Below are 25,563 nucleotides of genomic sequence, written 5' to 3'. Positions count from 1 at the left end.
GAGACTTGTGGAGTGCACGTGTTGGTGTCAGGTGGTGTCAGCTTCAAGGGTGGTGTGAGATGTGTTCTTGGGTTTGGAGTTTTTCTCCTTTTCAGGGCATGGGCTTCAGCGTAGGTCAGTCAAAGCTCTTCAAAATTTTCTCCGTCTACTTGTATTTTGTTCTCTGAAAGCTAAAAGCCTCCTAGAAACTCTTTGTTTAGAATTAAAATACCTGAGGGTTAGAGATTCTGGCCTTGAAATTCATTATTCTTTCTTTTCTTTTTGTTCTTTTTGTATGCCTCCCAGCCTGTCATTATTAATATGATGGTAATTTGCATTGTAGTCATGCGAACAAGCTAATAGCCTCTGCTTGCCCTAGTGCAGCATGCCAGACACGTTTCTTTTGCCTACGACACCTGTAATCCAAACAGGTAAGACAGACATGCGATGGCCATTTTTTATCTAAATAAAGTTACCTGATAGGTGCCTAGGTACCAACTCTCAGTGACATCTTTACATCTAGGGATATTCTTTTGGAAGGGCCTTTGTGTTTTGAAGTCAAATACATCTCAGGATCTGAGTTGGAGAGGCTGTATAACAACATTATGTGGAGAGTCTACTGCAGATCCTTAAACTCAGGGTTAGTTTATTTATTTTTTTTATTTTTCTGGTATAATGTCAGTTGTGTCCACAGCTGCAGGACAGTGAAGAATGGGTGGGAATATCAATAGCCTGATGATTGTCTTGCCTTTATGGTGCTGGTGAGAGCAATGACAGCATGGTGAGGACATCAGACAACTACAAACCTGTAGTGCAAATATTCCTCAGAGAGTGTGGGGGGAGGAAGAGCAGAGAGCTTACTGTTTTGAAAACAACTTAGAAAAATTCTTGGAAGAAGATCATACATCCCATTTCAGTCTTCCTCTCCAAAGAGGAAGACTTTAATCCACATTAATTAAAACATAAATTGGATAAATAGACTCCTTATTTGTATTACTCCCTTTCCTGAATGTTCCTGTTTGCAGGCCTCACGATACTGGCCGAAAGACTGGACAAATAGATATCCTTGTCTCAAGGCCATGTTGTAGGTCATGGCAAGCAAACATTAATCTTCCTCAATACTTAGCAAACCTGCGTGTCACTTGTCATTTTTTCTGAGTCATATTATATGTTGTCTGCAGCTTGGTAAGGTGCACTTTTAGACAGAGTGCAGGGACAGCTGAAGAAAAGCCCAACTCTTCCATTTCACAGTAAACAAGGTCTTGCGCTTCAAGTATGGAAGCAGGAATCTGATGCAAATCCCTGTTTTTTTTCCTGATGGATCCTGCTTGAAGAGTAAAATCAGTTACTCTTCCAGTACTCTTTTTTTCCAGCATGTAGAGAGAGCATACACAGCTTCAAGGCTCAGTTGTGGCACAGAATTATCATCATCTCTATACAGACGCACCCGTTTCCCCTGTTGTTTCAGAAATAAGCTGATATTTTTGATGTATTTTCAGCAAAGAGGGCATAAAGAACTGCTATTGCATCATGCTCAGGTAAAAGTGTATGCTGACCAAGGGTTACTGCACAGAAGGAAGAGCCTCAGCTCCTGCACTTAATTTCCTGTTTTGAAATCAACCTTGGCGTGTCAGAGCTGGGGCTTGTTATTGTGAGAGCTGCTGAACACTTGTGATTCTTGATGAATTCTGGGAGCTGCAGGTATGCAGCATTTCTGAAAACACAAGCAGAATTGTGTGAAGTTAAATTCTTAAGAACAGCCACTTTAAATGGCAGTCATGAGAAATTCAGCCTGAAATCTTCTCGTACCATTTCTTGGACCGCTCAACAAAGTCAGACTATTTTCTTCTCTGTAGGGGTAACTTGGGGAGTGAGTATTAATTCTAAACTCCGAGATTCTATCATAGAAGTAGGTATAGATGAGAAAAATACTTCATTGCTAAGAAATTGTTTACACAGTTTGCTGTCTCTCACTTAAGACAAATACCAAACCACAGCAATTAGAACAGTCAGATAAAGAAATATAAAAACAATAAAAAAGGATGGTAGAGGATGAAATCATGATAAACATTAATCAAAGACTTCCCAGCAGCAAAGTACAGCCAGTGCTTAAAGTGTTAGCCTGAGATACAAGAGATTAGATTCAGTTCCCTTCTGTACCAGACTTCTTAGGGATCTTAGGCAAATCTTTTGATTGCTCTTTTCCCATTTGTAACATGTAGATAACGCACACTTTCCTCATTGGTATGTTGTGAGCATAAGTATAAGAAAGGTTCCCAGATTTATGTAATGATACAAGAAATTACTTTTTGTCAAGATTGCTACATGAAAAGATGTGGCGAAGTAGCAGCTGTCTATCTCCTACATTGCTGACTTGGTTTCAAACCACTTTTCATCTCTATTTTTTAGACCTCAAAACTTTCTTTCAGAGAGTTAGATAGTATGAATCTGAGGCATACGAAAGCAGGTTCCACAATTATATTAGCATCTTCATCAACCTCGGGACACTTTGCTAACATTTGTGCAATTAGGGAATTAAGATTACAAAGCTTTTATAAAGAACTATTTTTTATTACTTGATATTGTTTTAATTAAGTTCTGATCTCATGTGTATTCTTCAATATCAAAGTTTCAAAATAGAAAAATTCCAAGTAGCATTTTTGAGGAATATCTAGAGCACTTTTAAGCCCAAGTTCATCGATTGAATTTTCTAAGGAACTAGAGCACTCTTAGAAATCTTACATTTAGTGAATGACCTACTGCTCATCACATCCTCAGCCTCCACTTTGGTTCACAGAACCAAAGAAAACATACTTGGAAGAGGTGAGGGGAGCATGTGGCTCAGTCCTGTGCTGCTCTTGGCAGATGATGTTTGTGTTGTGTGTTACCTGCTGAAACGCTGTACCTAACACGAGGTGTGGTGCTGCAAGAAGGTGACAAAAATAGCAGAGTCCTTTTTCAGCAGGAACCTCCCAGCAAGCTTGTGACTGATGAGCCTGTGTGAAGTACAGAGTATTTTATTGGTCATAATTCCAAGAATAATAGTTTATGGGATATGAATAAATCAATCAAGTTGCTAGTACTTATCACTATATAAATATCTTTGTGCGCTTCCTTTTTTTGTGGCCATTTGAAATATCTATTACTTGTATGAATTATTTCTAGCACATAACAGTTGCATATTCCCGGTCACATTTCAACCCACTAGTACTTTCATAAACCTTAATTTTAATAGGAGGGAGGAGAGAAAAAAAAAAGGAAAAAAGAACAAAACTAAAAAGTTTCTTTTAACTCTATCATTTTATCACAAATTTCATATAATATAAATTCTGACAGTGCTATCATATAGTTCACAGATTTACAGCTTTTCAGAGCTGGAATTCTTGCTGTAATCATGAGTAATCATGAGATATCAGCACTGCATGTACCAAATACAGCATCAAGTTCATATACCTAGCTGAGCTACTGTCGCAATATCCCTGTAATAAAATATCACTGGAAAACAATAAATCTTTTGTTACGGTAACAGTAAAAATGCATTTGATATGATGCGTCACAGATTCAGCTGGGTATCATTTTGTAAGTAACATGTCATTACCTAGATATTTTTCTATATAAAAACTTGCAAAAAGGAGGGTCTTAGTTGTAGATGTTGGGTAGCCATGAGAGCACCTTGGAGAGGTCTGTCTATGGGCTTTAGGATAAAATGTGGGATTGGATAGAGCATCACAAATCAAAAGCAGCTCCTTAAGACTACTGCTGTTTGTACTTCTATCCTGATGTAATGCTGGAGATGTTACAGTTCTTTTAAGAATCTTATTTTCCCCACCGTATATGGCTGTATATGGTGTCTTTGGATGTATTATTGTTTGTTACAGCAGTGCCCTCTGCTGATAGACACTAAATGTACAAAGGGCATTTTTTTAAATAGGCTCCAGTACTTTAAACGCAGTTTTCAAGTTATTTATCTTTAAAGGGACATGGGAAGAAAAGATATTGTGATATTAGAGCAGAACTGTTATCTTTCAATTCAGAATCAAAATCATCCACTAAACTGGGGTCCAGGCTACAAAAGTGCTTTTCTTCCTTGGTTTCATCAGCCTTGCCCTTCCCCCAGAAATTCTTGGTCTCCATTTTCTCACTCATTAATCTCTTCTATTTATTTCTATTTAATGTACTTGTAAACTACTGATGAATTTACATTCATTCTTTTTTAAAATATCATCACAGTCTTTATAACTAACTACTGATGCAGTCATCCTGCTTCACAAGGGCTGGCAAAACTTTGCTCTTGATAAAGGTTGCTTTAGGCAGATCAATTGCACAGCATTAAGTATATTTTCCACTTCTGTTTATCCAAGCAACCTAAGAGTAATTGGCTGAGCTCTGAGTTGGTAACCCAAATATTTAAAAATAAGTGGTTAAAGTTTAATCCGCTGTTATGGTGATGATGATGTGGCAATAGAAGCCATTCATTTTTCAACTGGAGAACAAGGTGGCGGTAATGGGGGTGTAGTATGGTCTCCTATGGAATACGGGATGTGTAAGGCAGATTTTGTTAATGCTCTGAAATAGGATTTTTCACCATGAACGGGTACCCAAACTGCTCTGTCAACCATACTAAAATCTGGAGTCCACAATTAGTACTTGCACTGGGCATCCCTCAGCTGACTATTAACATAATATCCATGATCTCCAACTGCACTGTCATCTTCACCATAATGGCTACCAAGGATCTGCACAAGCCTATCCTTGTACTCTTCTGCAATTTGGCTTTTTCTGATCTCTTCACCAGCTCTTCTGGCTTCTGGATTTCATTGCTCTTCATCACCAACCCTGACAGTACAATCTTTGGATCCAAGGATATGCTTGCACCTTATGCCTTTTATACTATATCTATTTTATCTACTATTTATAACTTGGTAAGCATTGGAATTGAACGCTACCTGGCTGTAGCCGAAAGCATCAGAACAAGATTCAGGGTTTCTAGAAAGCATTCGTTAGCTGCTGTTTTAATTAACTGGACCCTTGCCTTCTTTTTCGGCTGCTTGCCATTGATAGGGTGGAACTGCTTGCATAGGGAAAATCGTCTCTCCGTCCTCTACAGTCCCCTTTGTGTTGACTACCTCATCTTCACCACCATTCCTAATTGTGTGGTGGCCTTTATTGTGCCTCTGTTCACCTACCTCAGCATCATTATCATCCTGAGCAAAAGAAAGTTCAAAATGAAGGCATGTGGACAAGCTACCGGCACCTACAAATCAGCTGAGATCCAAGTCGCCAGAACTAGCGTTTCCATTTGGCTCCTGGCATTGATCTCCTACGCTCCTTTCTTTGCAGGAGTCCTGTTCGATGCAACTAACCACCAGTGCCCCCTTGAACTCTACCCAAGCACCTACATCTTTCGGAATTGCACGGCTATGTTGGTAACCATCAACTGTTTGGGAAACCCCGTAATATACATGCTGAAGATGAAAGAACTGAGGGCCAAACTCAAGGTTCTGAAGTGCCCTTCCGGCAACCGCATGCACGCCTGCACTGTGAAGAGCATCTAGCAGCCGCAGCCGTTGCGTGCGGGCTGCGGAAGGCATTACTTAGGCAACATCCTCACGGAGATCCTGAAATAATGTCCCTGTCCCTTGCCCCGCTGGCTGCAGGGCCCGTTCCCGTGGGGCTCGGCTCCTGGCAGGACGCAGCTCCGCACCGGGGACGCGCCGGGGCTCAACAGCCGGGTAAGGCAGCCTGGCACGAGCTGGGCACAAGGCTCCTTTCCGCCCTGCACCGATGGCTCTTCTGGTCTTTGAATGTTGGCTACATTTTGTTAAATGTCACCCTTGAGCACAGTGGCTCTTTTTTCATTAACTCACCTAATGGGCCTGGTTTATCTATCCTTTAAATTGAAGTAGGAGATAAAAATAAATCCCTTAGTGATGTTTAGTTTGTATTTTGAAATATGCTCTGCTACTAAGATAAAAATCCTCTTTTTTTCTGGTATTTTTTGAAGTTCTTGAAGATGCCTTTTGTTAAATTGCAAGAAAATTGTCAGTAGTATGGGGAAATTATGTTTTAGTTTTTTATTTACAAGCATTCAAATCGTAGGTGTTGGAATGTTTGATCAACTTCCATAATAATGAGGTATTCAACGCTGCTTTACTGTTGCAATTTTAACTGCAGTATGTAGTGGGATTATGTGTTTGTGTGAAATATCTGTGACTCCCCTTTTCATATTTTTGCTCATAAACAGAAGCACAGTTGAGTCTGTGGCTTTTGAAATTTGAATTGTAAGTTTAAAAGAAAATCTCATTTGTGTTTTGCAGTATCCTATATTTCTTTTTTTAACGTTACATCCTGGTAAAAAATGGATGTTTATTTTTAATAACAAAGGGATGCTTAAAATTCTTATTTGTGCACTTGCACAGTTAGAAATGTATAGGTTTTGATTTGAAGTTTTGATGTAGCTTGTCTTTCTTGTCGTAAGGTATGCTCAATATTTGTTCAATAGTATTGCATTAATGTAGCAATATATTCTGTACAATCCAAGCAACATCAGCCCTTGAAATACATGATGGACTTTTCAGAGATTATTTCCAGTATAATTGTTTGGTTGTCTTTGTTTTAGCATTTCAAAAGACTTCCGTGAAGTAAAAACAAAATCCCATTAATCTGTTCTTGAGATATGACAAGACATTTTGTATGAGAAGTGGATTCACCTGTTAATCTAACAGACTGGTAAGCTCCATTACATTCACAAATCAGATGATTGATGTTTTACATGTATTACCATAAAAAAAAACTATCTTTTGTGCTATTTTACATTGGAGGAATCTGGGATCTTTTTTATTCTGAATTAAAATTCAGACTCTTCATTTAAGAAAATGGGTGATACTACACGATACATAGTTATTTTTTAAATTGATAGTGTAACACATACAATAAATCTATCCCATTTCTTTTTTTATCACTATTCCTATAATTGTTAACTCAAGCACCACTAACCTCAGGAAATGATCATCTTATAACCAAACATATGTCTCCTATTACATCTCAACATAACCTTAAAAATAGGAGATTAAAGCAGAAGTTACCAAAGGGCAGATGATAAGGGTTATCCTTGGAAGGGTTATGATGTCCATTTCTATTCTTACCCATATTGACTTTGGCAGGATGGTATGAAACAACCAGGCCATTTAACATATCACTATCTCTGGCAGTGATTGGAATGTGAAAAAGAAGATAACAGTTAGAATCCATCCATAAATCTTTAAAGAGGAAATAGGCTTTAACTGATCAGGTCACAAACAAAGCTTGGGCCTTCTCCCTTGCTCTGTGTCAAGGCCAGGTGAAGGTAACGAGGTCGCGGGTTTGGCCGGAGAGGGCCTGAGTGGTCACAGCTGAGCCACATTAATGTGTTATTGCCTTCCCCCTCACCCTTTCTTCAGCTGGTAAATGTATATAAGAGCTGTGGGTTCCTTACTTTGTCTTTCTGCCACTTGACATGGTGAAGCTTCCCCTGAGATGGGCTCTGTCAGGGTGACGCAGCAGTGGCGACTGAGGCAAAGCCCGCAGGTGCCGGTCCGTGGGGGTAGTATGGAAAAATGCGTATGTAACGTGCAGCCGCTTCCCACGGCAGCACTGCTTGGTCAGTAAGTGCGTTACTTGGTAAAATGTCTTTTCGCGGTTCATTTCCACTGTTTGTCGCGGCCGCCGGCGTCGCGGCCACGCGGGCGGCCCGAGCGCCCAACATGGCGCCCGCGCGAGGGCCGCTCGCTGCGGCGGCTCGGCGGTGGATTAGCGCTGCCTGGCGGGGTGGGGCGCTGGGCGCTCGGCTGGGCGCGCCTGGCGGGCGCCATGCGGGCGGCGCGGCCGTGCGGCGAGTGCGGCGCGGCGGGCGCCGCGGCCAAGTACCGCTGTCCGCGCTGCGCCGCGCCATAGTGAGCCCGGGCACCGGGGCGGCTACCGGGGCGGCGGGACGGGCGGGAGGGCGGCATCGGGGCGGCCGGGAGGGCGGCGGGGCGGGCTGCGGCCTAGCTCTGAGGGGCATAACGGTCGCGCGATCTAACGGTTCTAACGGCTCCTCTCCCGGCTCCGCAGCTGCTCCGTGCCCTGCTGCAGGACGCACAGGGGTAAGTGGCCGGGGGCGGGAATGGAGGCGGAGGGGCCGCCGCGCCGCTGACGCCGCCTCGTTCCGCAGAGCGCTGCGCGCCGCCGCGCGGCCGGCAGCGGGAGGCGGCGGAGCGGCCCGCGGGGCAGGCGGCGCCGCGCGCCCCGGGCAGCGCCTGGTCGGTGGCCGACATCCTGACGGAGGACGACGAGCAGGACCGAGTGCCGCTGCAGAAGCTTGAGCTCCTGGGTAAGCTCCCGCAACGCGGCGTTTCCTGGGGGGCATCAAGCAGGCTGGGGAGCAGGAATTCCCGTTAGTCCCAGTGTTCGGAGTGCACAGCCCCTTGCAAGGCTGTATGGCTGTCGGATAACCAGGTTTGATTTTTTGGTAAAACAAGAGTGTTTGGGTTTGGACTATGTTTGTAACATCGCAGGCTAGCAGTGTTTGTCTGTTTTTCAGGGGAATCGGAAGAGCTGAGAGGCTTGCTCCTGAACCCGCACCTCCAGCAGCTACTGCTAACAATAGATAAAGCAGAAGAAAAAAGCGCTCTCATGAAAAAGTACATGCAGGAGCCGTTATTCGTTGAGTTTGCAGACTGCTGTTTGAGAATTGTGGAACCCCCAGAGAAGGAGAACATTCTTCCTGAGTGAGCTACTTGGGGAACATTTTTCTTTCCCTGAAGCTTTTTCCTCTGACAGAAGAGATCCTGCAGCACCACGAGCCTCTGGGGTACATCATCCTATATTTCCTCTAGCTTTGGTCACATCTTGCTCATGGATCTCTGTTCTCTAAATTTCATTTTACTGCTGGTAGTCAGTGACACAGGCAGTCAAGGACAGTGTTGGAGAGATTTCTGAATGCTACGGATTAAACTCTATATCCTGTGGACTTGATTTCTGTTGGTACAAAAATCCTGTCAACCATAGGAAATGCTCCTTCTAATAAAAACAGTTAAGTATGTTCTCATTTATCTTAATCCACAAACAAATCTTAAATGTTCTTGTTAACTAAGTCATGCTGGGGTCAGATGCATTTTCAAGATATTTAATGGTTTTAATTAAAAGTTGTGTACACAGATGAACTAAATCTCTTTGAGTTTCCTTTTGTTGCTCACATGGATCTGTTTAAAGCTCCTCTGATGAGAACAGAGAACCTTAGGGTGTTGGCAGATTTGATGTTAGTGACTAGCTAGTTCTAGAAATCCGTGGCAGTTGTGAGAGTAGATAGATTTTGGTCCCATAGATTAAAAAAAAAAAAAAAAAACTCAGAGTACAATTTCACTTTTACCTGAGACATCTGCCTGAAGTGTTATATTTGACTGCTAGTCACCTTCTCAGTCACTGTGAAGGCATTAGAATATTATCAAACACGAGTGTATTCAGTCAGAACAGTTGTTCGTAGCTCCTGATGAGAATCTTGCAGAAAACAAGTGCGTTCATTTTTGCTATCTTATTACCAGCCTCTTGCTTCTCCATGTAGTGCTAAAAGGTTCTTTTCAAGTATACGTTGTTCAAAGTATTTGATCTCTTTTATGTCAAGTGTTCTCATAGTGCTGACATTTCCTCTAATATGCGCATATATGTGAGAAGAGGAATGCCCCCCACTAGCTTGTTTTAAATTTTAAGGATATGTTATGATACATAGGATGCATGACTATAAAAAGCTCTGAGGTAGCAGCAGATATGGACGTTGATTAAAGTATTTGAAAGCAGCAGCTTGCAGGCAGTCCTTCCCTGAAGAGTACAGTACATGAAGATGGCCAAAGCTTATGTGGGAAGGAGTTTTTTTCTGTCCAATAAAATTTGGTTAAATCCAGAGATGGAATACGCATCCGTATGGGGACTGACATTTGCGTAATGCAGGGGAGACTTCTTGCAGTGAAACTTAACAGAGCCCTAGAAGAAAGAGAGAGAGAGCTCAGTTAGTGTTCTGTCAGCTTTGAGCTAGATGTTGCCCTTCATGCTCAGTAGTGCTCCAATGTAGAGGCAGCCTTTGGACATGGATCGGGATAGGGGAAGCCTTCCAGGACAGTGAGTAGCAAGTGGTTACCTGTGGGAGAGCTCTAATGGAAGTGATGCCACAACCAAAGAAGCTGTTTTCTGCCTTGCAGCTGTTGCTCTCCTGAAGCACTTTCAAGCAGGTCAGCAGGGAGAGCTCTCTCCTCAGCCCCGCAATGGTAACAGGCGCAGCAGACAGGACGAGGCCCAGGGGCCAGAACGTAATTATTGCACTGAGAGGCCAGGTTGTTTCCAAAGGGCACAGTGATTTGGCCGAGGTCACCCCAGCTCCAGGGAAAAAGGCATCATCCAGCTCTTCTGCTGCTAATGCAGCCATTTTTGTCTGATGAAGACATGCAGACCAATCAATAAGCTTGAATACAAGTTAAAACCGCAAAATTAAGTTTGAGCCTACAGAATAGGATACCTTAAAGGATAAGACAATATTTGGAACATTTGCCCATTTGATCAATATAAAAAGAAGTGAGTTCACTCTACAGCTGTTACACTGCTACCCTGCAGCAGCAGCTATACAAGCCTGGAGTCAGTCTTCTGCTCTTCAACTTGAGAAGAGTTTTCTGTAGACCGGACTCTTAACATTTCTGTATGGTTACTTGACAGAGGTAGATTCTATCCCACCTCCCTAAAAAGGCCAACTTGCTCAATTCAGTGCTTTTCCTTATCAATGTACTTACTTTCCATCTCCTCCAGCCATGCTTTATAACATTAGCAGCCCTGCGCATCCTTTGGAAGCGATTCTTGGCTAACCAGGAACGAATAGCTGAAAATTTAATCAAAGGAAATGTAAGTACAAAGAATTTCGGAAGCTGTCACACATAATGTAAGGGATGGCACTTAAACTTTCTCTGTGTCTGACTTAAATTCTCTGCTGCCATTTTAAACAGCTAGTGTAACTAGTAATGTTCCTTGTTGCATCATGCTTAGCTGCACCCTAGCAAATTACCTGCTTGGATGACAGTTGCAGACCATCTCTCCTTCGCTAACTTCTTCTGTTTAAATCTTCTCCAGCAACACTGAATGCAAAATGCTTTCTCATTTAACACATGTACTCTTCTAGCTTCAAGTTGCTCTAGCTGCATTGGGGATACAAGCCTGCAGTTAATACTTTGGGATACAGTTATGTTCATCTTTTACCATAATTTGGTGTTTATCAAAAAGCCATATAAGTAGCAACCATTAGTGCATATGTATTGAAGTTTAAAGACTACTGTTTTAGAAGTGAGAGCACTGCTTCAATGTTTATTAGCCAACATCTAAAATTAAAACGAAAGCATAATCATCTGTGCCCAAACTCCCCGTTACACAAGTATGCTTCAGAAGTCTTAGCAAGGAAATGCCATTCTTACCACAGAGTTAGTCATAAATACTTTAGTTTTGCCACAGTACACTGAAGAGTTTTCTGATCCGTTCCCTGTAGGCTTACTAGTAGTTTGGTCCATAACCACTTTCTGAAGAATGTCATAAATGACAGAACATAATGGTTTGTCCTCACGCATCTCTGGAGTCTCACCTGCAAATGAGGCATTGAAGAGAAGATATTGCAGAACTTAGAAATTAGTTCCCAATAACTGTCCTAGTGTGGAGACTTCTTGGCCGTTTAGGGAGCATATACCTATGGGCAGGGGAGGAGGTGGTGGCTGATACAGACAAACGGAGGGCTCAACTGTTCTTGCATTGTTAAGTGTCCTACATGGGAACATTAGAAAGCAACAGTAGGGCAATTAAGAATACATGTGAGCTGCTCAGTCCTAAGGAAGTCTAATCAAATACCCCAAACTCAAAGCTATTGGGAATAAAGAACAAAAACGAAAACGTAAAGGAATTAGACTCATAGCTTTAGTATACTGTAAAATACAAGAATAGAAAAGGAAGGAATGCAGCTACAGTTCCAAAGCTTTCACAGAGTGCCAGAAGCAGCTAAAGGAATCGGAGATATGTATCAAGCGGGAGCTTACTATAGCAACCAGAAGTTATTAAAACCACTTCTGGGATATAGTATGCACATTTGTGTGTGTGTTAAGAGACAAGCAGGTTAGGCACATAAACCTACTTGGAAATAGAAGTAGACACAATTCAGACCTGTCCTTCAAAGAGATTGTGGTGTTCAAGGCATTGCTGCATGAATATTCTGCATGCCCAGTACAGGAACTTGCTGAGCTTTGTATCTCTCCATCCTTGATACTGTTTGCTTTTCTGCTACAAGGAGTTCTAAGGAGATGAGAGTGTTTTAAGGTACTGAAAACAATTATAAACAATTCTTGCTTACACAAAAACAACTGGTGACTGTAACACTGTTCATGGGGCTGATACTGGGAACCAAAAGCTTATCCCCATGCATAGGCAACTGTTTTGTATATTTGCAGCTTACTACTTGAAAGAAAGGACTAGTGACTTATCATAAAGAGTGACAGGTTTCAGCTAATGGGTGGGTGAAATGCCCAGCTGATGGGTGTTTCAGCTAAGGAGGGAGAAAGATGGTGGGAAACTAATCTTCCAGTCTGTGCTTTCTTATATCATCCCACTCTCCTGATTCAAAGTAGTGAGCAAGTAAGAGTGCCTCAAGGTGAAGAGATTTCCTGCCATTTTACATATCTGAAATAGGCTGGTAGTCATTTCCCATACTTCCAGGTTACTCAACAAACCTATTAGGTGAAGATGGGATTAATTTAGGGAAGGCAAGGGAAGTTGCATTAACTCTCAGTATTAAATGTAAACAATCAAGTTCCTCCTTTCAGGTGTTCATGCCAAAGATGTTACCTTGTAGACTGCATTACATCTTTTAATCCATCTCTTGCTTTGGAAAAAGAATCTCATACAGAAGTTTGCAACAGGTTAAAGAAGCAGAAGAATAGCAGGAGAATCCGAGTAAGCTAGGTCAGTGTGTTTGGCAAGAAAACAAGGTGAAAGGAAAAAGAAAGGAGAAGAAACATAAGCAAACAAAAAAGGTAAGTGCTTTTCAAGTTTACTTAGAAACCAACTCTAAATTAAATTGGTCCCTAAAGGGGGGGTGGACCCCAAACACCACTATAACTGTAATTGTTTTACCCACCATGAACAGAAAAACAGTGCAATGAGACTGGCAGACTTTCACTGTTAAAGGAGCCTACTCTAAGCACTAGGCAACTGAGGAACTGAAGTTGGTGACAGCTTATAAAAATACCTTAATCTTGAGATTAATGGTTTCTGTATTGCTGAATTCAGTAATTGCATCTATCTATATGATATCAAGTTGGTGCAGTGATATATTTTACTTTATAGCAGAGGGACTATGAAAAGAAACATACCTTTTCTCTTGGCAGTATGATGGCTGTTTTTATCCCATATACTGTTTTTATTGGACCCACGTAACTTTCTCAGTATTTCATAGCGCTCGAGGAAACTTTGGAAGGAGACCCTGATAGCCAAAAGTACAGTTAATTCTAGGCAAGTACCATTTATTTACCATGTAGTAAATAACTTATCCTTTGAGGGAAGATTGCAAAGTGGCTTTAAAAATACAGCATATGGAATGCAAACAGACTAATGCCAAAGTAGTCACCAGCATGCAAGAAACTATAAATGTGCTAAAGAAAATCAGTTATTGCCTAATAACAGGCAGTTAATTTTGCCTATAGCAAAGACTCTGCAAGAATCTTGGTCTTGGTGAAATTTTACGGTCTGAATATATAGCAAAAAGACTTGGTATTGATTCCGAATAGTTAATACCACAGTAATTACCATAGAGTTTAATTATGTAAGTCACTGCTGTAGAAATTTGGACTTACCTAATAGGGAAGCCAGCTGCACTGATGGAGATGGCTTCTACTATCCCACATGCCTGAAGCTGGCTGAGAACCTGAGACATAAATTGAGGTGATTTAGGCAAACACTGTCTTGAAAAGAACTCTGTGAATCAAGATCATACACAAGACCAAATGCAACCCCCTACATAATATGTACAGAAAGTCTCCCAGTGAGGAAAGTCTTTTGGAGAGTTACCTCTTCTCCTTTGAAAGTCATTGCCTTGCAGTCAGCATTAGGCTTAATGCATCTGATATAATGAGGTGTAGTGCTGTTCAAGATTTGCATCAGATGTTCAAGGGATCCCTGTAGAAAACAAATATGATGTAATTAGTGATTCCTTCTCTGCAGATAGATCTGTGGTCTTTTTGCAAGGATGATTTTACAGACTCCATATTAGCTGTTTTTTTAGGGATGGCTATAGTGAATTTCCCTTCTATGGAAGCTTTTTTTAAGATGACACCATGAGCAACAGGCAGTAAGAAGCCTAACAGAGCCATATGCCCAACTAATAGAGGAAATAGTAAGAAACTGAGTGGATTAAAATGTTAGTCCTAGAGAATCAAAGGAGTCCAGAGTTATTTCAGTTTTATAGCTGTCTCATTTAGTAACATTTATCCTGATCTTGGTTGTTTGTTAAAGAGTTTAGTCCCCTAAACTGTTTTCTCACCCAGTTAGGAAGACAGCAGGAGAAAGCATAGGACACACCTTGAACTTTGACACCACTGTAACAACAGCTGCCCTGTTCTGGGTAGTGATGTTATTTTGGTTCCTTTCTATCACAGGAAATAATTTTTGAAGCAAAGGGTCCTGTGAGTTCTGCAAAACATGGACCACCTCTGGTGGAACAGGGTCCTACAAACAAAAGCATGACTCATTAGTATATGGACTTAGGCAGAAAACTGTGACCTTTGAAGGTTAATAAATACTCCATGCATGGATTAAATAACAATTATTTCAGACATTACTTCTGATGTCAGTTTTGACTTAACTGCAGCTGCAGATTCAAATCTGAAGAGAAAACAGGCTTTGGCCAAACATTGACCAAGTCCAGTTAAATGTACGACTGCTACTGACATTTTTCTCATTCCACAATTTAAATGAGTTAGAAGTCTGTGGAATCTTTACCTCTGATAGTCTGCAGCAGATATCAGAAAGTTTTCTTTTTAATTAGGAGATTATATTTCATTGCATCATCAGAAAACCATTTGCCGTAACTACTGGTAAGGTCAGAACTGAAAAGGGATCCTCTTACTTGCGGACGATCACATTTATTATTATCACGTTGTGCCCAATGGGGATATTTTTTTAAAAATCAACACATTCTAAAGAATACCTACCTTATTTTTCTCCACCATTGTTGCCAGCTGATAGCAGACTTTGCCAGCATAATGTGAAATAATAAAATTAGGCTTCTTACTAAACTTGTTTCGACTTAAACATTGGTTATTAGACAAGGCTTTTTCAATCCGAGTTTGAAACAAGTCAGTATTAGAGGATCTGTTCAGACGACACTCCTGCACAACAAACAAGGGAAAACATGCAGCATTTGCTATTTGCCATAAACAGCTGCCTTTAATAATTAACATATGAAACATTTTTACTTAAAATCATAGCCATTCTACTTTTCTAATTGCTTTTGATATGCAGCCTTTCAAATTCTATGAGAAAGCTATTTCTTTTAATCAATTTGCTGTTATGAAAAATAAGCTCTGCGTAAGTTTTATTAGTTGGCAATTTTGTGCTAGTTTAATGCTAATGTTTTCTTTGGTGCCCTGGGAAAGAAAGAGGTGACTAAGTTAGAAGCATTAAGAGTTTAGATCCACACTTACCTCATTCAGCAAAGAAAAGATGCTTAGAGGACTGCCCTCTATCAGATCAAGGCAGTTCTGGTTGTCCTGGTAGTTTATGAAAGACCATTCTAGACCTTCAGCTGCATATTCCTCCTGAAGCAAGAGAAAAACCGGACATGGGGCGGCAGAGGGCACTGTAGCTCAAATAACTCTCTGCCTTTTCTGCCCGTAGACACAGTTACTGTTCAGCAGGTTAATCCCAGGATTCAGCCTACTCATCCGAAACTCAGCTCATACTCAATGAGGACACTCTGCCCCAAGCAGCCTTTAGAGAAGTACTACCAGATCCTTCTGGAACAATTTAAGTACTTAGGAAACTCACAGACTCTGCTTTACAGAATAAACACTCTGCAGCCATGCTGAGCCTCCTCTGGTTGCACTGGGTTTCCCTTGAGGGGCAAGGAACACACAGGATTTGTTTCTTAGATTAAGGCATAGCCCTAAACTGTTATGTACCAAGCCTTAGTAACTGAGTGCTGTTGACAACAAAGTCTGATCCAAAAAAAAATGGATGAAAGAAAGATATTGACTGAAATAATTTACACAATATTTATGCTGAATTACAGAACAAACTGTCAGGAGTGTTTAAGCAGGTACAAGCTCTAGTTAGTTAAAGTCTCCTGCCAAAAGCTTGCTCAGTACAGCTACTAATGGCATTTAAGTGGTTTGGCACATACCCAAATAAAGAGAAGTTAGAGGGCAGGCAGTAATTGGGAGGGATACTGTAAACAGAGGTCATGAATCAGTTTCAAAGAAAGTAACTGTGTGTTTGAACTTGGTTTCCATCCTCACTGACCACTAACCTCAGTGTACTTAGGAGGACGGTCAGAAGGAAGGTTGGGCATATGAAAGAATAAATTATGGCCAAAGTGGTACTTATCTCCTGAATAAATTCATACAACTATGCTGGGAGGCAGAGTGCCATAAAGAAAAGAGTTATCTCAGATTGCCATTAACTGGAAAGAGCATTATGGTAACACATGCATAATGTAATACAGGACTCAACTACCTCTATCAGACTGGCAGTCCAGGCCTGACAGGGATTTTGTAGCTTTCAGAGCACTTCTGCTGATACAGATACATACAGCAAAAAGGACTATTCAGAAAACTGCAATTAGGAGCATGTAACCAACTAGGCAAGTTACTGCAACATATTTAGCATTGTGCAAAGTACTTTCTGCCCTATGAAACGTGTCTCTTACCTCCTCATGCAGGAATAAAAGCTAATGTGGAGTATGTTTCTGTCTTCAAAGGTACTGGCACAGCAACCAGGCTTACACAGCTGTTCTCTGGTGGCAGAAGGCCTTCACAAGGTAATGCCTTCTATTTATATACGGGTTACAAGGCAGCTTCCACGAGAATCACGGTTTAGGCTGTACTTGCCTCAAATATGCCTCGTTTAGTTTTTATGTGTTTGACTCTTTGAGGTAATCCAAACAATTCAGCAGGTCACAGAGTCAGTAGTTCTATAACGGGGAAGATTTCTAGTACCGTAGAAGTTAACTGCCTTACCACCTGCCCCCCTAAACTCTATTCTTCAAACAAGCAATTTTTACTCATATCCCACTATTTTTTGTGGCATTCATTGCTTGAGTGAGGGCTAATATCTGACCAGAAGCATATAAATAATGAGACAAAAGACTCTGTTTTAAAATTAGATGTTTAACATTTGATCTTAGTGGAATATTACCTGTTGTGCCTTCAGATAGTGTGCTACAAAGTGTTGCTGTAGTTTCTCATTGGCATAATTAATACAAAGTTGTTCCAAGTTGTTTTCAGGGAAAGATTCAAAACCATAAACATCCAGCAAACCTAGGAGAAATAAGAGAAGATAATGCACTTCAGGCTAGGGGTAGCTTGAAGGACTTAGGTTTTCTCAGACCAGGGATGAATAACCATACCTATGAAGTTGGTCCACACCGACGGACCTGCATAGATGCTTTCATTTATGACCAGAACAAGCCATTCAAACAATCTGTGGACAAAAACAATTGGATTAGTTGAAAAAGTCCTCACTTAGAGTGATCACAGTAGTGCTTCTTTACTACTGCTTTTACCAGTGTTTAATGGAAGAAACAGAGCTGGCTGACGTGAAACGGCTCTCCACAGCTCTCCCACATACTGCAGCTACGCTAGTATCCGTGACTGAATCAAGGGCGTATGGAGAAAAGAGCAGGCACTTAGACTATTACTGGGCCGAGCAAACGCCAGGAAAAGAAAATTCCCCTGGCTTTGCCATTACCTCACAAAAGTTATACAGATTAGCACAGCAGTTCTTACTTAGCATAGACCACTTTGGCCAGGCAGTCCCTCCTAGTCTCACACTCAGCTCTGGAGCAAGGCTTCTTGAAGACTTGCTGTTGTTTTCCAGCAGTTATTGTTCGAATTCTTAATGCCTCTAGAAGCTCCTCCATGGGTATCTTCAGTAGATCTCCAGTACTCTTCACAAATTCTTAAGGCAGAAAAAAAAGCGGCAAGATTATCTGAAAGTGTCAAATAAATGCAGCCTCTTTACAGTTTTGGGAGATCTAGAGATAATACCCCCAAAAAAGTGACCTCCACGAAGTAACCAACTTAAATGTGGGGTAGTGGATATTTTACCCAAACTTGGGAAAAAAGTTTGCAAGAACAGTCTCTTTTTTGTATGGTACCCTGATGATTGTGGGTTCTGTACTTAAAATGGATCAACAGTATCAAAAAAGTCTAGAATTTGGCACACTGACAAACATACACACACTGAGAACACAAAACAGTGATGACCAGAAAAAAAAAAGGGTATTTGTGGGACAGTAAAGGAATGTAATCGCTTCATAAGAAAAATAAATATTTGCTAATAAAGCATTTTAAGATCTTGTTAACATGAGCTTTACTCAAAACTGTTTGAATATTGGATAACATGAGTTCAGAGCATATATAATAGTACTCATTACTGTAATAGTTATTTGTTAGACCAGTGGTTTAGCTCTGAAGGAAAATTAGAGCTACATACCTCCTAAAGATGTACAAAACAACACTGACTTCTATGCTACAATATAACAGACTTGCTATGATTAAGTGGAATTTCAGTATTTAGCAGGAAAACTTCTGAGCCTTTATTTTAAAAGCCCTGTTCTCCACTCCAGGTCATATTTCTGGACGTCTTGTAATGTCAGTGTAAGGTTACAATCAAGAGTAACAGCTCCACTGATAATCCACTTTGAACTGTCTAACACAGGAGTTTCCTTGATCTGTAATGAAAAGGTATTCCCTCGCAGAGCAGAAGAGCCTGAAGTTTGTGTAATATGCAGAAACCATGAAGTATTCAACAAAAACACACAAATTTTGCTCTGCCTGTGACCCTGATAATCTCCTATCAAGTAGAAGTGTGTAGTAAATCTTTCCTTTTGGGCAATTTGCACTGAGATAACACTGGATCTTGGCATACTCGGTGCCTCACCTTTGGCTTTGTCTTGTACTTCACAAGGCTGAGATTCATCCAGTGAATTAGAGAACTGAATGTTCCCAAGATGGAGAAGGCCTGACAATACCTGGAATACACAAAATCAGTGAGTTTTCTAGAACGGAGATTGCCGTCAAGTCCGTCCTTTTAGGTTTCCCCTTTTTACATGGACAGGACAAGTGGGAAAAAAAAAAAAAAAAAAAAAACTCCTACAGGGAACACAGAAGCGGATTTCAAGCTTCTAGGTTAATTCCTAATCCTGCATAACAGTTCACAGCTGCTGACTTAGTTAAAAACTAGTATTTGGTTAGCAATCTAATGTGTAGCTGCAGGTCCTCAAATGAGCATTGCTGTGTTTGATATCAAATGACCCACGTTCTATATACTTATATGGATTTAGTGATGCAGAAATCCCACATTAAAAGATATCCCAAACATCACCAGCAGCCTCATGGTGCTTGTGCTGCGTTGTACCTGACCTTGAAAATATTGTTCTGCGTGGAGTGATCAATGCCCAAGTGAAACATTGCATCTCTGGTCACCTCGAAGCAGTCCTCTGAAAAGCCAAACAGGTGTTATTTAAAAAAAAAGCCATGCACAAAATCACCGGCATGCAGAACACCACGCCACATCTGGTTTACCTAGAATTATCGAAAGAGACTGAGGTAACCAGATGGTTTTCTGGTAAATTCCAGAGTACAAGTCACTAACTGCTGACTCTTAGGGTTTCAGAGTTTAAGCAGCAGATAGCTGAAGCACAGCCAAAGTTGAGACAGCTTCTGAGCACAGCCACAGGGAGATGCAAATGCTTTAGGCCAACAACTGCTATTTTAAGTCAGGTGAAAACTCTTAATAGCACAAAATGAAACTTCTACAGAATTAGATTCATGCTCTGCAAAATGTCTGCTGTGGCAACACCAGGTGTCAGTTGGCCAACCAAACTGAGTAATGGGATTTAATGTGGAACACACATTTCTGCCTGCCTCCCCTCTGAAGTTACAGCCGTTATTAGTGGACAATCTGTGAGCCTAATTTTTACCATCTAAGTCTTTCTCAGAATTTGGCAGCCAGTGGTAGTGAGCTCCTTTGGGAAGTTTCCACTCCAACCTCTCTTCTTCAGTGGCACCTTTTGTGATCTGGAGACAGGAAGAAAACAAGGTAACGTCTGAATTCTGCCTCTGGCATTTATATCTCACAGAGGATGAAAAATAGCACGCTGTGAGCACGACTTGATTTGAAAGCATGGCAGAACGTAAATAAACAGGAGAACTGTTAAATACTGGAAGGCGCAACTCTGCTAAATTAGGTAATTTCATTTGCACTGTTTGTCAGAAATGTATAGAAAAACTGACACAAACCTGGTAAAAAATATGGAAGTTTCTTTCACTGGGTGCCTGATAGGCAACTCTGGTCTTCTCCAAGAGGAATGTCTGAATGGAAGCACTACTCAGATGGTGGAATCTAAAGAAAAAGAAGATCAATATTTTCTCAGAAAATCTGATTTTAGATATCAGGCTAAGTGCTGGTAGGAAAAAAAAAGGCAGTAATATAACTGGAAGTAATGAATGCCTGCCAGCAAGCCAGTCTGTTTTAAAGATACTTCATGCACAAAATATTCTATGGCAGATTTTAGAAATAGTTTTTTAAAGATTTAAAGAAAACAAACAGATAAGCATACTACGCAGTTGTTATTACCTGTCTAACTGAAGCTGGATATATTTTCCAAAACGACTACTGTTGCTATTCCGCAGGGTACATGCATTTCCTGTGAAATTACCAGTGACAGATACAGCATGATCAGAGTGATTTTACTCTTCCATGTAGGATATACAGACATTAAGGATGATTTGTATATTGCTCCAGTATTTGAAGAGTTTGTCTTTTAAGGAGAGGAACAAGAGACAGCTTAGACTTATGCATTAACAAAGTAAATTCCTACAGTGGCGATTACTTCTCTTTGCTGTTAAAGAGCCACATATACCAAATGCTTCCATGACAGGGTTGGAATCCAAAACTCTCTTCTCTATCCTTTCCACAGTTTCATTGTCTTTGGGGGAAGTAACTGAAGCAGCAACGGTAGCATAAAATTTCATAAGGCAGCGAGATGTCCAGGTCTGCAAGAGAGGGACTCGACAATAGGCAATTTGTTTTTACCACGTTATTAGTTATATTAGTGTGTAAGAGAGTGCTGGCTTCCAAGAAAAACACAGTATGCAGCTGGCAGTGATGCTAAAGAGAGTAATTGTATCAGGTTTACAGCGCCAGTTTAGCAGAAATTTTTTATGCATATGCTTATGTGCAACATTTAAATGCCATTGGAATATGAGTACTTTACTGAATGACATCTTTATCCAGATGTAACCATCTGGAAGCCCAGCTAGAAGTAACAGTTAGTATCTTAAGATGAATTGAATATAAATGGACTTTGCACCATTAACACTCAGCAAATCATTCTGTTCTCAGGCATAAAAATATCCTTAAGTATTTTGCTGAATAGGATCATTACAAAAGGGCCTCAGATTGGACTTGAATTCCCCCATCTCTTGTGGGTGTTTTACGTAGCATTTGCTGAGACTCACACTTGCTCCTTAACAGACTGAGACTGAGGAGCAGAGACTCATTCAGCTACAGTATCTGTTGAATGATTTGCATCTTGCCTTCGTAGATGTTCCAGATGTGGCCTAGAGAGTTGTTATACTAAGTATAATCTATTTGATTGCAAAAGACACTTAGTGCTTTGCACATGTTTCAATAGAGCCTTGCTATAGTACACTGATTATATGCTCTGTCAGGGATTTTTTTTTCTAGCTCACTGAAATACTTCGCACCACTAAATCTCAAAACATAAAAGCAATGTCAGGAAAAATAAACAGAAAAATAAAATCTCCTTACCTTCCCAGCACCACTTTCTCCACTAACAATTATAGACTGGTTTACGAGGTCTAGCTGGCTTTGGACATTTCTGTAGGTTTGCTCAGCCACTGCAAATATGTGAGGTTTTAAATCCTGGCAGTAAGACAGAAGATATTTAAGAGACCAGTAATGACACAGTTCAACAGCAATGGAGAGCAAAGGTCCTCCCACATCTATCTGAATACTGCTTCTTTAGTAGTACTGTTATTTCACTAGAAATGGGTTTTATTCTTTAGGATTTTCTTTTTGAAGAAGAACTTGACCTTCCCCGAGTTCTGCAGATGGACAGCTATTTCATATACCAAGGATTACCTGAGGGCGAGGTGCGACGTGATACTCTCTCATAAGTTCAGGTGAATAGAGGCAGGAGATGGACTGAAATGGATTTAAAGCCACAAGGCTGCAGCCAGCATTTGTATAAAATGAGTTTACTGCATATCTTGCTTGAAGACATTTCAAAACTGAAACATAAACTTTGTTAGCAAATTTCGAAAAATACACATCTCATTTCTCACAAAAACAAAAAACTCCAGATATGCTACCTATTAGGTTTAATAGAGAATGAGAAGCTGAGCAAATAAGTGATATATGTCTCAAAAACAGATTAAAGCATCTTTAATGGATTGCTTTAAAAAGAGGCATTTGTTAATAATTTAATTCGATGAATCTTGTGCTTCTAAAAGGTTTTACGTGGTCAGTTCTAGAAAGTAAATCTGTTCTTTTGCAGAAAAGACAAAGGCAAGAATTCCCCATAAGTAGGATCTGCTTGTTTTACCAAAACCATCTTTAAAAAGTAAAGTGAGAAATTCACATTTCAAGACCAATTTCATGGACATATTTTGATCCAAGTCAGAGCCTCATTTTCTGAGCAGGCTGAGACATCTAGAAATAAGATATGTTCATATAAAATTGAACTGTAATTACAAGGTCACACGTGAGCCTTTCAGTAACACTGACTCTTAGCCACCCCCTGGTTGTCTGGACTAATAATACAAACATGGGTTCTGCATGCAGAGCTTTCTGAGAGATAAGTACAGTTAAATCTACAATAAAAGTGCTAAAAGTGATAAAAAGAATCAATCAAGCACAAATTTCTAAGGACTTTAATGGGCTTTGAGTCTTTAATTACTGTGTTCAGGATAGTATAAATGTGATGAGAACAGCAACTACCATACATTGATGGCCACTGGGGAAAGGGACACCTTGTGAGATGCCTGTGCTGCTGTAGGCTTACCTGTTGTAGTTGTCACCGGATTAACTTTTGTTAGGTCATCAAAAAGATGTAGTTTTTCTTCATCACTGAAAAGGGCTCTAACTTCTTCTTCAAAAGAGCCACTGAGGTCACCATGCATGACGGAGTCATCTTTTTGGCCGTTTACCTAGAAGGGACAAGACAGATTAACATCAATCAAAAGCTGGGTACAGTTGGACTTTCATCTTGTCAGCTGTAGTTCACAGCTCTTCTTCCTCTTCTGAATAACAGCAGTTCAGTCTCAGCAGGAATCATAACTTAGTATATTGAGCTATTCTTCCTCTCAATTTGAAGGCAATGAAAACCCTCCCCCCGCCTCAATTGCTTCCCACAGTGAGTCCTGTATTTAGAAAGGAATTATCTGGCCCATGAGAGATGGCAGGCTAACAGCATCATTTATAAGCTGAATTCATCCCTGGCAATTCTGACTGTAAGAAAGGGCTCTTGGGAAGAATATGTCCTTAGGATCACACTCCCTGGTGCTTACAATTTTACAGTCATGCTGCACAGACACACTTATATGGTGTTCTTAACCGTAAGATTTCTAAGCCTCTGCATGTTATCCCTTTAGTACAAACGCTGCTGTGAGCAGGGGGAAGCAGGAAGGACTGGCTGCAAAGGCTAAGGCAAGTACATTCTTCTTTGGAGAGGCCTTCACTTTAGGAGCATATATTGATGGCTCTAAGAGTGAATTGTACATAGGTCAGCCAAGGAAAGAAAAGGGTAGCATTACAATGCCTAGCTTACATTAGGTGAAGATTTGTCCTCTCCGAATGTCTTTATGCATTTAAGTCTAGCCTCCGGGCTCCCGTGTCCTTGACAATATTAGTTGGAAGGACACAGTTGTTGTATGTAATGGAAAGTTTGGCTAGCAGAGATTTCAGGTCCTGTTTGTCATTTCGGAGGCGGGCGAAGCGAAAATGAAGGGGAAAAAATATGCCAGTCCTGATTTTTGTATTCTGGATATTCATTTTCTGATCCCCTTCTCCTTGACAGAAACTCCTTCAGAGTAACCCTACTCATTAGTATTTAGAATCACAAATTCTTTACAAATTAACCAAGTCAATGAACAGTATCACCTTGTTTATACAGGTAAAGGGCTCAGTTCAGTTAGCAGCATTCCCATTACATGAGGTAAACTTATTTAGGAGCTTTGCATCCTGCAGAGAGCTCATTTCCAGTAATGCGAAGTTTTACATAGCAAAGAAAAATGCTTAGCAACACAATTAAGTGATGCCATCAAGGTGATTTCTGCTACTCTATTCAGAATGAACATTAAGAAGCTTGCTGCTTTCAGAGAAGCATGCACAACCATAAAGCACTCCACAGACAAGATCAGTTTTTGCAAATTTACTGTTTTACATACACCAGCAGAGTTCCACTGTGCTGCTAACACCACAAGACTTGACAAAGGGCTTCCTTTTTCCGGCCTGAACGCATTTTTGTTCAACATCCATTGACATGTTGATTATTTACCCACAACAAAAGCAATATTTGAAAGTACAATCACCCCTAAAGTAGTACTGTACAGTTCACCTATCCATTAATTTTGCTGGGGGAAAAAGAATATCCTTAAGAACATGTGCTAGATGCGTTAGCAGCACTGATTAAAGCCAATGGCATAACAACAATCGCTACCTTGTTTTAGTAACACAGCTCAAAACCAAGCAGCCAACAGCTCCGGTTTGTCATCGACGAGCTTACGGAGCAGGGCTGACTAACGCATTGGCAGTTCCCTTGAGCTCGACTGCATGGAAACCAGCCAGGAATTCCTTCAGTTTAATCAGCGCGCACAGATCCCGGTTTGCTTCCTTACCTGCTTCGGCATCTTGGCGATTCCCTGGAGCAGCACAGGGCTGGGCACGATCCCTGCGACAGGAGCGCTGCAGAGCGGGGCTGGCTGAGCACTGACACTGTGGCGTCTCCTTCGAGGCGGGCTCAAGTGCCCTTAAATAAAACAAAGGGCGTTTAGGGCAAAATAACTCCAGATTTACCGCTCTGCAGCCCGAAGTTGTGGAGCCAAGACCCGCCATGACTCACCTGACAGGGCAGCGGCTGTGGGGCGAGTGGAACCGGCCCTCGCCGCCCAGCAGCCGCCGTGGTGGCTGCGGGTGCCCGCAGGCCTCCCGCGGGTCAGCCGAGCCCCGGCGGTGTCGCCGGTAGGAGCGGGAAGGCGGCGGGGCGGGCGATGGCGGCGGCCTCCCCTCAGGGCGCGCCCGCCATGGCGG

The 25,563-nt window shown here is 41.2% G+C and overlaps 3 protein-coding genes and 1 long non-coding RNA gene across 4 annotated transcripts; 3 read left to right on the top strand and 1 right to left on the bottom strand.

The window, feature by feature from the left end:
* The first annotated feature begins 4,432 nt into the window (after positions 1–4,432).
* LOC104571692 (lysophosphatidic acid receptor 1-B) lies at positions 4,433–5,534 on the top strand. The gene has a single exon (XM_010218811.2). It carries the CDS (start codon positions 4,566–4,568, stop codon positions 5,532–5,534), a length of 969 nt encoding a protein of 322 aa, XP_010217113.2. The 5' UTR covers positions 4,433–4,565.
* Positions 5,535–7,823: 2,289 nt separating this feature from the next.
* Positions 7,824–8,761, top strand: ZNHIT3 (zinc finger HIT-type containing 3). Its single transcript, XM_088535535.1, has 4 exons — positions 7,824–7,910; positions 8,071–8,102; positions 8,171–8,329; positions 8,540–8,761. The coding sequence occupies exons 1-4, from the start codon at positions 7,828–7,830 to the stop codon at positions 8,728–8,730; spliced, it is 465 nt and encodes a 154-aa protein (XP_088391661.1). The 5' UTR covers positions 7,824–7,827; the 3' UTR covers positions 8,731–8,761.
* A 908-nt stretch (positions 8,762–9,669) lies between these two features.
* Positions 9,670–25,211, bottom strand: MYO19 (myosin XIX). The gene is made up of 24 exons (XM_010218808.2): positions 25,152–25,211; positions 23,318–23,462; positions 22,396–22,544; positions 22,063–22,176; positions 21,152–21,284; positions 20,866–20,935; positions 20,529–20,631; positions 20,210–20,306; positions 19,650–19,726; positions 19,168–19,258; positions 18,012–18,183; positions 17,633–17,706; positions 17,422–17,543; positions 15,711–15,824; positions 15,219–15,395; positions 14,587–14,733; positions 14,077–14,184; positions 13,863–13,933; positions 13,383–13,492; positions 11,445–11,608; positions 11,042–11,171; positions 10,773–10,858; positions 10,130–10,420; positions 9,670–9,975 (listed from the first exon to the last, which is right to left on the bottom strand). The coding sequence occupies exons 1-24, from the start codon at positions 25,161–25,163 to the stop codon at positions 9,847–9,849; spliced, it is 2,886 nt and encodes a 961-aa protein (XP_010217110.2). The 5' UTR covers positions 25,164–25,211; the 3' UTR covers positions 9,670–9,846.
* Positions 16,989–20,309, top strand: LOC148595965 (uncharacterized). The gene is made up of 2 exons (XR_015913972.1): positions 16,989–17,044; positions 20,228–20,309. It is a non-coding gene; the product is annotated as an uncharacterized LOC148595965 (long non-coding RNA).
* Positions 25,212–25,563: the final 352 nt, after the last annotated feature.

The sequence above is a fragment of the Tinamus guttatus genome, unplaced genomic scaffold, assembly GCF_059628265.1.
Source record: "Tinamus guttatus ecotype Peru unplaced genomic scaffold, ASM5962826v1 Tinamus_guttatus_pri_ptg000043l, whole genome shotgun sequence".
Lineage (NCBI taxonomy): Eukaryota > Metazoa > Chordata > Aves > Tinamiformes > Tinamidae > Tinamus > Tinamus guttatus.
The sequence above is the reverse complement of the archived record's forward strand: the minus strand, read 5'-3'. Positions and strand labels throughout refer to the sequence as shown.

Coding starts and splice junctions, on each gene's coding strand:
- ZNHIT3 (XM_088535535.1), top strand. CDS start 7,828: ATGCGGGCGGCGCGGCCGTGCGGCGAGTGCGGCGCGGCGGGCGCCGCG. Junction 7,911..8,070: donor CCGCGCTGCGCCGCGCCATA/GTGAGCCCGGGC, acceptor CCGGCTCCGCAG/CTGCTCCGTGCCCTGCTGCA. Junction 8,330..8,539: donor GCAGAAGCTTGAGCTCCTGG/GTAAGCTCCCGC, acceptor TCTGTTTTTCAG/GGGAATCGGAAGAGCTGAGA.
- MYO19 (XM_010218808.2), bottom strand. Junction 20,936..21,151: donor CCCTGTCATGGAAGCATTTG/GTATATGTGGCT, acceptor GTAATTTCACAG/GAAATGCATGTACCCTGCGG. Junction 17,707..18,011: donor GCCAAAGTGGTCTATGCTAA/GTAAGAACTGCT, acceptor TTTTGTCCACAG/ATTGTTTGAATGGCTTGTTC.
- LOC104571692 (XM_010218811.2), top strand. CDS start 4,566: ATGAACGGGTACCCAAACTGCTCTGTCAACCATACTAAAATCTGGAGT.